The sequence below is a fragment of the Pelmatolapia mariae genome, linkage group LG18 (genome assembly GCF_036321145.2).
Source record: "Pelmatolapia mariae isolate MD_Pm_ZW linkage group LG18, Pm_UMD_F_2, whole genome shotgun sequence".
NCBI classification, from domain to species: domain Eukaryota; kingdom Metazoa; phylum Chordata; class Actinopteri; order Cichliformes; family Cichlidae; genus Pelmatolapia; species Pelmatolapia mariae.
In genome coordinates this window covers 31,331,618-31,344,110 of record NC_086243.1, presented here as the reverse complement: position 1 = coordinate 31,344,110, position 12,493 = coordinate 31,331,618, and the positions used below count along the sequence as shown (strand labels likewise).

General features: G+C 39.6%; 1 protein-coding gene across 1 annotated transcript in view; it reads right to left on the bottom strand.

Annotated features, from left to right (window-relative positions):
- Window positions 1–12,493, bottom strand: part of LOC134617133 (solute carrier organic anion transporter family member 5A1-like) — a 47,871-nt gene that overhangs the window by 18,110 nt on the left and 17,268 nt on the right. The window contains exons 2-4 of the mRNA XM_063462327.2: window positions 7,310–7,442; window positions 5,066–5,286; window positions 3,301–3,465 (exon numbers count right to left, since the gene is read on the bottom strand). Coding sequence (XP_063318397.1) covers window positions 3,301–3,465; window positions 5,066–5,286; window positions 7,310–7,442 — 519 coding nt within the window. The remainder of the gene's footprint in view (window positions 1–3,300; window positions 3,466–5,065; window positions 5,287–7,309; window positions 7,443–12,493) is intronic.

Below are 12,493 nucleotides of genomic sequence, written 5' to 3'. Positions count from 1 at the left end.
CATATGTTTATGCCTCAGCTCGCTTTCAAGCTGGACTTTCACAGATCAAATCGGCAGCACACTGTGTAGCTGTGGCCACTGCAGCTATCGCTCTCTCTTCAATGAGATCCTAAAGAAAACGCAGCGATCACAACAACATCCGCCTCCGGGCAGCCTTGCATTACCATGACAGCACACATTTATAGTGTGGGTGGCCTCGGAGGGAGTGAAGCCTCTAACCCAGGCAGAGATGCTCTCTTCACTCAGTAGGTGTTAGATAATGTGTCCTGTGCAGCTGTCTGTCCTCTCAGCTTGGAAGATGGAGTCTAACGGAGGAAGATTCTGTCTCAGAGTAGTGGCTCCATGTTTTTTTTTTAACTCTATATCACGAACCCAACAACACACAAAAAACACTGCTGTTGCAAGTTGTAATTAGTTGGTATGTGTAATATATCACGTGTGCATTCCTGTTAAATGGGAATTATAACAGGAAAAAGTCCATAAAGGTATGTAGTTCCCGAGGGCAAAAGCCCAGCCGTTAGCCTCAGGAAGTCCCCAGATCTGTTCAGTCCTAAGTGAGTGTCATTAAAAGCTCACCACACTGTCTGGTTCTCTGTAAGCAATGCTTCCTCCTTAATAAAACCTGCCCTACGTTCAAGATTGTTCTAGAAATGTTAAACACAATGCCAGCATGACTAAAGACATGTGGATAACAGACTGACTGGCCATTTGTGTCCAAAACCAAGCATCAAAATCTCAGGATGAAATTGAAGCCGATGTGCAAGTGCCAAGAAACTGCAGTTCCTCTAAAGGCCACTTGAGGCAGGCTCCTAAAGCGAGTAACCTGTGTTCAAATGTCCAACGCAGTGTCTGATAACAAAATCAGTTTGGGGCTCTCAGAACAGTTTCAAGTCATCAGTGGGTGAATTTTCTGTTTCGTTCTTGATACTCACAGGTTTAAAGCTAAAAGAAGTGTGGCTACACAACATCAACATGCTTTCATTAAGGCTTTAAAGTACAGAAGCCACTGGTTATCCAGCTTTTCTAAATTGGAAACTGCAAAAACCGAGTATGAATTTCTTCCACAGTTGAGGACAAAACACTAAACTGTGGATTTAACTCTAAAGACGTGGGCACAAAATTGTATCCTACACTTTATCTTACTTATTCTGCTGAATAAGGGAAGGGAAAGCGCCGTAACTCCAGGCTGGTGGGGGCTCCTGCTTTGCTCTACCCACTCAGCCCCCTTAAAGTGAACAGCTGTGGATACCAAATTGGGGTCCTGGGACCTTCACAAACTCTTGAGCAGGTTCCCAAGAAATAATTTTATTTCACTCACCGGAGGATGGCATATTCTGAAAATATATATGAGTGGCAGTTCTAATCACAGGCTTCACAGCCCACTCCGCCTACAGCTGAGACAGTTATGCAACTCAAACACTAAAACATTTCTGATAACAAGATGTAATTTCCTGGAGAAAAATCATACTAATGTGGCTAAAAGGAATGAAAAAAAAAAAGCTGTGAAAAAACACTAGTTTGTTGGGTGTTTATAAACTCTGCTTTCAGTAATCGAGTTTTTTGTGTGGAAAGTTCAGATGACTCACGGTTACCTACAAGTGTGACTAATGATGTGCTGTTCTTTGACGACAGCAATCAAAATCAATTTTTTAAAAGGGCAAAGTTTTGTTTTGGTTTTTGGTCGTTTTCTTTTTATTAAAATGATAAATTCAAAGCAAAGAAGAATCCGTACAGAGAGTGAGAATCATTTAGAGGCACTGAGTGGGGTCATTTTTGACTCCACTGTGTGTACTGTTCTGATATTTTTAACTATAAAAAGAATTTCTATCATAAATTTGTCCTTTACAATCTGAAGATCTGGAGACAGGACACGACTGGCTGAGGAGGCGACCAGTTAGGGCATCTCTGCTTAGACTGTCGGCCTTGTGACTCATGTAAGCAGCAAAAAAAGATCAATGGATGGATGTTTTCTGAAACACTTTACGTATCTCATTATTATCATTATTATTAACTAGCATAGCTCAAGCTCACGGTTTGATTTCAGAAGGAGACACAAACGGCTTGGGGGCTGCATCAGGAGGGAATCTGAAGTAAAAGTCTGCCAGCTTAAATGTGTGGAGTTATCCCTGTGAGTAAGGGAGCAGCTTTAAGTAGCCTTATATTTTCTCCAGTAACAAAATAACTTCCTAAATCTGGGATGAAATGGAATCATAAATGACCTCACTCTGACTTTTCAGTTGCTAAAATAGTCCAAGTCAGTTTCATGAGGGCCCAGAGTGGTGAATAAGAGTTAATGGCCACACATACACAGCATATATATTTAATGTCAAATGTATGTCCCACTCAGCTATCTCACTCTCAGTTTAAAGGCTCCAGGACATATGTTTGACACCCCTGCTCTAATTGAAGCACTCCTTCTTACGGACTTGTATACCATGCAAGCTATTTTATATCTGCAGAGTTCATCAAACCTGATAAACAACAGCATTACGCAGACTTCCACATGTGGTCCAACTGCAAACAGCTCTTGGCTACTAAAATAACCAAAGCCACTAAAAAACGGTCGTCAGCCCTGAGTGTCATGTTCATTTCAGCTGCTTTACTTATCAGCCACAACAACGGGATGGCTTTAAGCAGGGCTGTACACTTCTATATGGATCGCCTGATACAAGGCAGCACTCGCCTCAGGTTGGATTTTCAAATTAAAGGGACAGTTCACACCAAAAACAAATCCATGCGTTAACACTTTGAAATGCCATTTATCCATCTAGATTGTTGTTCAGATCAAATACAGAAAATCAGCACAAGCATTCAAACACTCTGTGTTTAAGCTAAAGTATTAGCCTATATGCCCGTTTAAGTCTGCATGTGCATCAGTGTGTGACTGTGAGTGTATGTAGGACATTAATGTGCTTGTATCTTTGTGTGTTCCTTAATGTTTTGTGTGTAATGCACTCAGTGCTCCAGCTCAGCGTCCCAGGTGCCCCCTTCATTTGAAGAACAGCAGTTTCTTTATTATTAATGTGCTGGCTTGCAGCGCTAGGGTAACAGCCTCTCTGACTCTGCTCTCTGATAAAACCAGCGCTGCAGTCGCACAAATTAAAGCCCTGGATGTCGTATGAATATTCTGGTCTGTCTGCATGCTGTCTGCAGGAAAATCACAGGAGGCTTCATTTAATATGAGAAATAAATTCCAAGTTTAAAACCCAGATTTACTGAGCCCAGTTTTCAGTGTTTGCAGGATTTCAGAGGTGAGATGGTGAGGCGAAATGCTCTTTAAAATGTGTGCATTTAACTCACCAGTGTAGATGCTAGCATTGGAGGCAGGGATCCCAAACTGAGACTCGATGAATTTAGGGATGAAAGTGATGAAAGCAGTTACGATGGCGCTCTCTGCCGTGTAGGAGAGGCTGACAAACAAGAAGGTTACGTTGCTGAGGATCCTCACTGCAGCTTTAGGTAGGTCTGGAAGAGGGTGAAGAAAAAAAACATGAACACAAAGTAAAGCTTTTGTTGTTTTTTTTGTCAGCATCACAACAGTGAAAATAAACTCTTCTGATTTTTGCAAATCCGTTTGTGATTGAGTCTGAACTACAGATGGCTGAGACAGACTGACGAGTTCACTTTAGTTCAACTGTCCTCATAATCTGCACGCTGTCAAAATTTGTACACATTTGCACACATTGTTCACTGCACACAGGTTTAGAGTAGCTTTTATACTCTCAGGAGTACAGAAAATATGACAAGAAACAAACAAAGCTGTACTATCACAAAATAAATAAAACCACACAACTGGGAAAAAAGTGGCTGTAAATAAATATGAAATATTTCACACGGGGGTAAGAGAACCATTTAGCCCCTCAAGGGCTGCCTGTAAAAATCCTCACAATCATGAACAACGGCTAAGATTGAAGCCGTCAATACTACTTCCTTGATTCGGCACTTTGTCATCAAACTTTAACAACCCCCTTGGCTAAATGTTCCTAAATCAGTGCTGTGAAGAGGGGCAATGAAACCAACTCCATTTGGACTTCTTTTTCCAAACTTTGCAGCACTTAGAAGAAGAAAAAAAGCTTGCAGTAACACATAACAAGTTCTCTTGACTTTGCTGTCAAACCTTTTCAGGAGGAGCTGCCTGAGCAACACAGCAGTCTGCTTAAATCATTAAAGATGCTACCACGATGTAGCAAAAGGTCTATTTTTATTTAGTTGCAATCCTGAAGAGATTAAAGCTCCAGCAACAAATTTAGTATGTGGACCACTTCATTGTTTCGGCTTGTGGCTTTCATCGAGGTCAACACGAAACAAAAACAGGACTTTAGTGGACAACGATCGGCTCTAAACCATGATCTAAACCATCCTTGTTGTTGCCTCACTTGCTGCTGTGCATGCTGAGATATATAACTGATCTTTCTACTCTGTACCCATCCTACTTTAGAAGCTATCCTCTATACTAAAAGTGTAGCTGCTGCTGTTGTTTTGGTTACTGTTGTGTACTGAAAATAAAAGTTGTAATATTTTGCGTGTCATTGTCTCCATGTATCATCCGGTTACTTATTCTCTTAATTTTGCTGACTAGCTACAGATTCCAAAATCCAATAGTGCCGTTTCCTAAATGCAACAAAACCCCAATGTTACTTTAATGAAAATGAAAAGTTTGTGCATTGCAGAGTAGAAACATGTGGTAAAAGATATGAATTACTGACATGATGACACGGTTATATATACTCAGTAAGCTGTATCATCTTCATTATAATGCTGAATTATGTTTTGTGGCCCCAAACTGATTTTTAGGGTAACATATTTCTCAGAAACGGCTCTTAGTAGTAGAAATCTTCCCGCTTTATTCTCTTCTCTGGTAGTTGCAGTTACACGATAAGCCTCTACTCTGTTATTCAATTAGAGGAGGCTGATTTGGGTTCTGCATTCATTAGACTTGAAAGACCGTCTGAACTCGTCTTTTAAGGTCAATAAATTGAACTAAAGAGTTATATTTAAACAGCCCACACCCTCATAGTTCTGGGAAACACTCCTCTAATAGTTGACATCATTGATTTTCCAGTACCTTTGATGTCCTTGCCAAAGCCCATGGACGAAGTGACCGTCTGGGTCTTGTTGTTGTTGCTCTTCTCCTTGCGGACGTCGTCGTCACTGGACAGGTCGTCCAGACTCAGCTTTTTCCTCCTCTTCTTCTTCTTGTGTCGGGGCGGCAGTTTCTTGGGGAAGGTGAACATGGGGAAGATGACCAGCAGCATGGCTATGGCGCACAGCAGGAACCCGCTCCACCTACACAGCCCAGAGATTATTGAAGTAAAATATTAAAAACACGTTTTTATTAAATTCTGAGTCCTTTTTTACCTCTTTTGCTACCAAAGAGTCAACCTTAGACTTGGTATCATCTCATGTGCCTCATTAATATGCACATAAACTGGTACACCATCATCTTCCTGCTATCATCACCTATAATTCATGTAGAAAGCTCGTGGCTGTTAGCTTGTGAGTCACTGGTTATGCTGTCAGTCAGAGGAAGGCATCACTGAGAGCTCTAAATAGATGACTAACCACATCTCACACACACCAACAGATTTTCAGATGGATGATATGTGCGAAAACGTGACCTAAGCACCAAACACGTCTTGGTTTGGAAGGATTCAAACCCAGAGTTTGTTTTCAGATGCGACCGTGTTGGGAGCGGTTTCCTTCTCTTCTCACACATTTAACACAGAGACGAACAGGGACAAAGTGTATTCTACCCCTCCAGACTTTAACAGAGTCCTATTATTTGGTGTTGAGTGAAGTACACTCTGTCTGTTATTACTGCCCCAGTCTATCATACAGAGCCACCCAAGTGTGTCCGTCCTGCAACTCATTTAATCACAGATGCGCTCACAGCTACGTTGGTCTCGTTGCATCTCTGCACCCACAGTAAGGGGAAGCCGAGAGAACAAGATATTCCCGCAGTACAGCCTGTACCAGGAAAAATGCGACAAATCACTGTTAGAGTCACATACCGCAAATAAATGATCGACTCTATAATTAGTGGACATAAGTATTAAATTGTAGCATTTCTGTTTTTTCTCCTTTTTAACTTAGTTGCATTTTTTCCAAGATCTTTTTAGAAGTGTAAAACGTGAAAGGGTGATAGCAGGTTAATAAAATACATTCATTCAACTGCTATAGTTTTTATACATAAAAAAGAAACTCATGGTTTAGTCCAGTTGTAATTCACTGGTAAAAAAAAACCTGAGTCGCTGCTAAGCAGCTAGCCCCAGCTAGTTTAGTTTTGCAGTGACCTTTGTCAGATGTACTCTAAATATCTGCACTATAGTTGCCAGCAGTAGTGCTTATTCTGGTCTGTAAGTGAACTCTAACCAGAACCTGCAGCAGCAGCTGGTTCATGAGCTCTTATGTCAAGTTCAGAGGCTGCAGAGCAGGAATGCAGTTGAGAGACCCATTGGAGAAGCAGCTGATTATAATGCACCATTATTTAGTTTTTTTTTTAGATGATGGCAAATAAAAAAATCTGCAGAGCAGAAAACTATAAATGGAATTACTTAATCATTCATTAATGAAAGTGTGTGAGCCTCTTTTTCCTGACATACATTCACACATAACTCCACCATCACCACCTCAAATAGAACCCAAATTTGTAGGAAATACAGGATCTGTCAAAGTTTTGAGACTTGGGGAGTTAAATCTCCTTAGACTCGTTTCTGATAGATGTATATTTATAATCTGTTTTTACTTTCTGGTTTCCATTTTCAGTCGGCGCAGCATTCACCAGCCACGTTAATTTGGCTATATTTGGAGAAAAGGAGGAAAGTACTGGTCAAAATGGAACCTCAAAACAATTTAACTTTTTATTAAATTTTTGAAAAATGCATCTACATCCATAATCCTGCTCGTCTCCGAGGCAGAGCCATTGAATATCACCAAAGGGTTAACTTAGAATCCACCCCAGGTACTAACCAAAGTGTGTCTCTAGCGCTTTCATTAAGAAAGATACTATTGAACTGTACTGTGTTACTGAACTGAAACTTAGGTAATACAGTTTAATTACCACTAACGCTCTGAGAAACTGGGGATAAAAACTTGAAAGATACCCTTCAGTGCCCCATTTGTGACCTTCAGCACTAAACCCAGTGAATCACACTGAAGACACAAATGTTTAACTTACTGTGTTGGTAATAGTAGTGATATTCACAGAGTGTTTTTGCTTTAATGGAAATTTATATTAAAAAAAACCCCACCAACTTCAACATACACACATATTTTACATTTCGATGGGCTCATGGCAGACTCTTCTCACCAGTTTCCAATGAAGCGGGGATCACTCTGGTCGATGTTGACAACAGTCTTGGGGTCCACGTAAAAGCCGATGAGGACTCCTCCCAGCAGGTAACCAGCCGCCGGGCCCAGCGCTCCCATCACGTACATGATGGCTGAAAAGAGCAGAGAGATGCTGAGAGCTCAAACTTTAAATGTGTGCAAGTTTTGGCTGAACATCAAAACTACTTGAACAACATCCAGCAGACACAAAGCAGCCTCGTCATCTCACTGGAGTCAGTTCAGATAAATCAACTCCAACATTCATGCATCTTTTTTTTTGCTTCATTTTGGTCTCAATCTCCTTTGAAAGCCATCAAAAGCTACCATCTTTGACTGTGTGCTGTTTGGTGCTTTGGAAGTTTGTTAATGTGACCAAAACTGAGCTAAAAGCCTCACACATGAACTTTGCACGTGTTTGGGAAAATCTGGTTGGATATTTTGTAGTTCCTCTCTCTCAAATGTAGCACAAAGCAGGAAGAAGACATTTAACACAAATTTGCACTATATTTGTATGTATTAAGTGAGAAAACTGAAGGAGGCAGCACACGACACGACAGGCAGGTTAGGAAATGGCTAAAATCGATTCTTTGTCAGACACTTCCATTTCCAGCAGTGCCACTAGACTAGTTTTACTGCAGCACATGTCCCAGAGTTCATCTACTGCCCCTCAATAAATCTTAAACTTTGACTTTTTTCAAGTACCTATAATTAACAGAGGAATGATTTTATCCTGAGAGTACTATGAATGGATTTCATTTTCTAATGAATGCTGAAAAAGCAACCATCCATCCATTGATTGTATAAAAAGGTGGACATACCACTACATACACATTACTTCTTTTTTTTTTTAAATCTATAAAGAAGGGCCTAAAAATACCATTTAAAATGGGTTTCTGTGAAGTTGTCAATTATGTGTGACTAGAACACTGGTTCATCCCTTGTGATAGGAGCCATTTTTATGCTGCAATGATTCATCGGTCAGTGTTAAGGGGCTTAACAAACAAAAAAACATTCCACTGAAAATGGACAGGTACGAGGACTGAACTGAAAAAGAGTGAGCTTTGCATTAGTGGGCACTGCTCTGCCATCATGACTGAAAGTAAAAACCCGAGGTTGAACTTAAAGCTAATAAATGCTGAACAATAGTTAGGTAGATTATCAGAGCTCAGAATGCTGACTACTCCATTAGCATTGAGAACAACTGGTACAATTACAGCCTACTGCATTTTGTTTAGCTTCTGTGTCAAAGTTACACCATTACACTGAACTCAATGACATTTGTCAAACTGCAAGCCTTATGCAACACTTCAAACTAGAACTAATCTTGCCATTTACAAAAGGTCGTGTGTGTGTGTGTCATGTGTGCAGATCATATGACTGTGCAATCAGGGGGCTGCTGAGGCTGCAAATAAGATTTCTCCAATTAGAGGGAATTAAAATCTTTAATTCCTTGGCTGGAGTTGAAAGCACTTAAGAACTCAAAGCTGGGCCAGGCACTGGAGGAACCTGAAAATTATCTGAACCAAAACTGTCCTGGGAAATACTGGGAGTACTGGGTTTCTGTCAGTGTGTCAGGGATGGCTTAAACTGTTAACTTCACTTAATTTTTTTTTTTGTTTCTATTTTTTTTTTATTGTTTACTGTTGTTAAGTGAACATGACATATTTTCTGACATCTGTCTTTTACATTTTTGCAAGGAATCAGCAGCAAATAATACAAACTTTGCCCAACAAGTATGAGCGTTTAACGTTTACTTATACTTTGTTATCTGTAATTTTTTTGTGGATACTCGTTTCGTAGAATAATTGAGATGTTTTTGGAACATGTCTGCAAAGCCAAGTGAAAAGACTTTTGGCACTGTTAATGTTTAACTTCAAATCACTAATTTAGTCCTGTGACAATTATTTCAGTTATATTAATGCTTGCGAATGCATAACATGGTTTCCATTGTTTGTGTGGCTACAAACAGTACGCTGCACGGGGCACAGGAATGACACAAAAACTGCAATTTTTTTGTGTTCCTGTTCTTTTAACCTTCTTTTAAAGAATCCAAGATGTCCATAATGACATTTTTGGATTTTTTTATTAAGCTGCCAAAATAACGTTTAACAAGATGCACTTAATTTTCAATTATGTAGCATTCTTTTACTTCAATATAGTATATGAAGGTTTAAAAGCCTTATTATAAGTACTGCAAATCAAACAACTTGCCACTCTTAAAGTGATGTTACGTTTTTGATCATATACTGAAGTGTGTAGCTGTGCATACTTGTAAATTAATAAATAAATAATTTGATCTTTCTAAACACAGAACACTTCTGTAGGAGCTCTTCACAGGACTGACCAAGTTTAACTTCAAATCATTAATTTTGTAGCGTTGTTGTGGTTGATTCTTGCAAATATGTGTAGTTTTTTCCCCAATGTTTGCATGGATAATTACAGCCCACTGTTACTGAGACCCTTAGAGTAATTTGAGTTCTGTTCTTTGAGAGTTTTTATTTAAATGAGACAAAAACTGGGATCTCGCTCTCACACGACACTTAAAACAGGCTCTTTGACTTCAGTAAACAATATTAGGGTCATTTTCTTTTTAGAAACTACAAGTACATTTTTTTAAGATGACCATATTGTACAGCTCTTGATGAGTTACAAAGTTAAGTTACTTTGCTTATTATAAAAGAAACATGTTAAGCTGTTTTTTATACATCATCTTAAAATTTCCAGGGAAAACACCACCTGTACTTCCATTTGACTCATGCTGTGTTACAATGCTGCTGCTGGCACCCTGTTTCAGTACACTCGCAATTCAATGTCGGTAGTGTGTCATCACTGACAGTAGCTAGTTGAAAAAAAAAAAAAAAGGGGGCATTACTTACAGTTGTTCAGTATTTCTTTTCTATATCATCATAAATATCAGTATCGCAAATTTTGTTGAACTGTAATGACAAAATTTTGATATGGTATTAATTATTTTTAAAAACACTTTATTCAACAGAAACAGTTTCAATAATAAAAACTGACTGTTGATAATCCAGATTTATGTATAATTTTTTAGAGTCTCGTTCCCATAGCCAATAATTCACACGATGTATCTGATCTTCTCAGAGGCTTTCAGCTCACCCGTTATAAATACAGCAGTATGCTGCTCATCTATACTATGTTGATTTTCTGACAAGGTTAATAGTTACTTCAAATAAAAATAACAGTATAATAATTCCCTCAGCTACATTTTGAAAACTGATCAATATGTACCTGCCCGATTTCTCAAAACCCCCAAACACTCAGCAAAATGAAAAGATTCAGCACACATTCCTCATTTAGGGACCGCTTCCCAATCAAATCAACACATTCCAGAAATGCCGGCAGCAACGTGAGCACTGCAGTTACTCATCTGCAGAGCATCTTGACAGAACCACAATGTCTGTCTCTCCATGCCATCCTTCCACTCGACTATTACATCATCTGACTAAGAGAGCCAGACTCTGGGATGATAAAACAGAGTGATGGGATTGAGGGCTCAGGCCTTCCGAGGGGACCCGTGGATAATCCCTTACAAAGCAAAAGAAGAGGGAAAACCCTCGGCTGGCAGGCTGCCGTGTTACACAACGTGATGCAGTAACGTGACTGTCTTCAGAGGGATAAGAGACGAGCACGCTGCCGGTCGTAGGCCGGGCAAACGGGCTCAGCTGAGAGATGAGGAGCCAGAAAGAAAGTGAGGAAAATAAAAAAAACTGAAAAGAAGATGATGAATCATACAAAGAAAGACAGACTGTGACAGCGGAGATGTGAGACCTTCATTAAAATTTTATGATAAAGTAGTCAGGGACCAGAAGGATGATGGCTTTTTTTTGCTGCTCTTTATTTCCAAAGAAGGCTGGAAGTCAAATCTTAATACATTACCATTAAGCACCAAAAACCTTTATAAAAGCCTCTCAATCATGTATTCTAGTTATATTAAGAATTTTGCTAGTTTAACCACTTTTTTAAACAAAAGAAAAGCTTTGAAGAGAAGATTAAGATGCCTCTGAAAGATGCCCATAGGAAAATTCATTCTCTCCATTTAAGCCATCCGAAATATTAGGAGCAGTATGCAGCCAATACAGCCAACTCTAGCTATAAATCAGTGCAATGAAAGGAGAATTAAACCAGCATGTTTCAATGATGGAAGAAACCAGAGCACCTGGAGGAGTGCGCAGAAGAGCCCTGCCCTGGTATGAACCCAGGACCATGCACCTCAAGGAGTTGGAGCATAAGTGAAAGGAATTATGTCTGTGCCTGTTTGTCCGTCAGCAGTATTACAATTTTTTTTAAATAAGGTGGAGCACAGAAAAAAAGCCATTAAAAATATGGAGCTGGAAATGAGCATTATAGGTCCACCTTAAATTTTGGTGTAGATCTGGATTGCCGTCTTTAAAATTGCAAGATAAGTCTAGAAGCTTGGCAAAGGTCTCTGTGAGTCCTTCCAGTTAATTAAGCAACAGTAATGTGCTTTATTTGTTAAAAGTGGTTTTATAAGCAGGTTGCAAATGCTCAAAGGAGCCAGTGTGCACTTTTTTCAGTGGTTAAAGAAATAGGTCAAAAACAAAAAATCCAACAGATGAATGTGTAAGCCACACAAACCATGCTTTCTGTCACATTTACTTCAACTATGTACCCTGCGCACCATATGGTTTGTCATAAAGCTGCTTTCATGAAGAGAAAAGGAAAAAGAAAGATGAAATAAAATCAGACATGAGACAGGATGCAAAGAGAAAGGAAGCAGAAGGAGAGCAGAGTGCACACCAACCTGCTGCTGTCGAGGCAGCAGTGTTTGTGCTGATGGAGGGAAACCATCTTTGGCCTCAGCGTTCCAATGATCAATGTTAAGGTAGAATAAACCCTGGGAATGAAAATCATCCTAAATCTAAAGTCTGCGTAACACCTTTATGATCTATAACCTTAGACCAGTTAACACTGTGCAGTCCCATTAACCCCAACCTACTATAAACTAGAGATGGACCGATCCGATATTACGTATCGGTCCGATACTGACCTAAATTACTGGATCGGATATTGGAGAGAAATAAAAAATGTAATCCGATCCATTAAATATCACAAAAGCACCTCACAAAACTTGCAACATGGCGTAACTCAGCTCATAACCTTAGCACGTCGGAGCAGTATG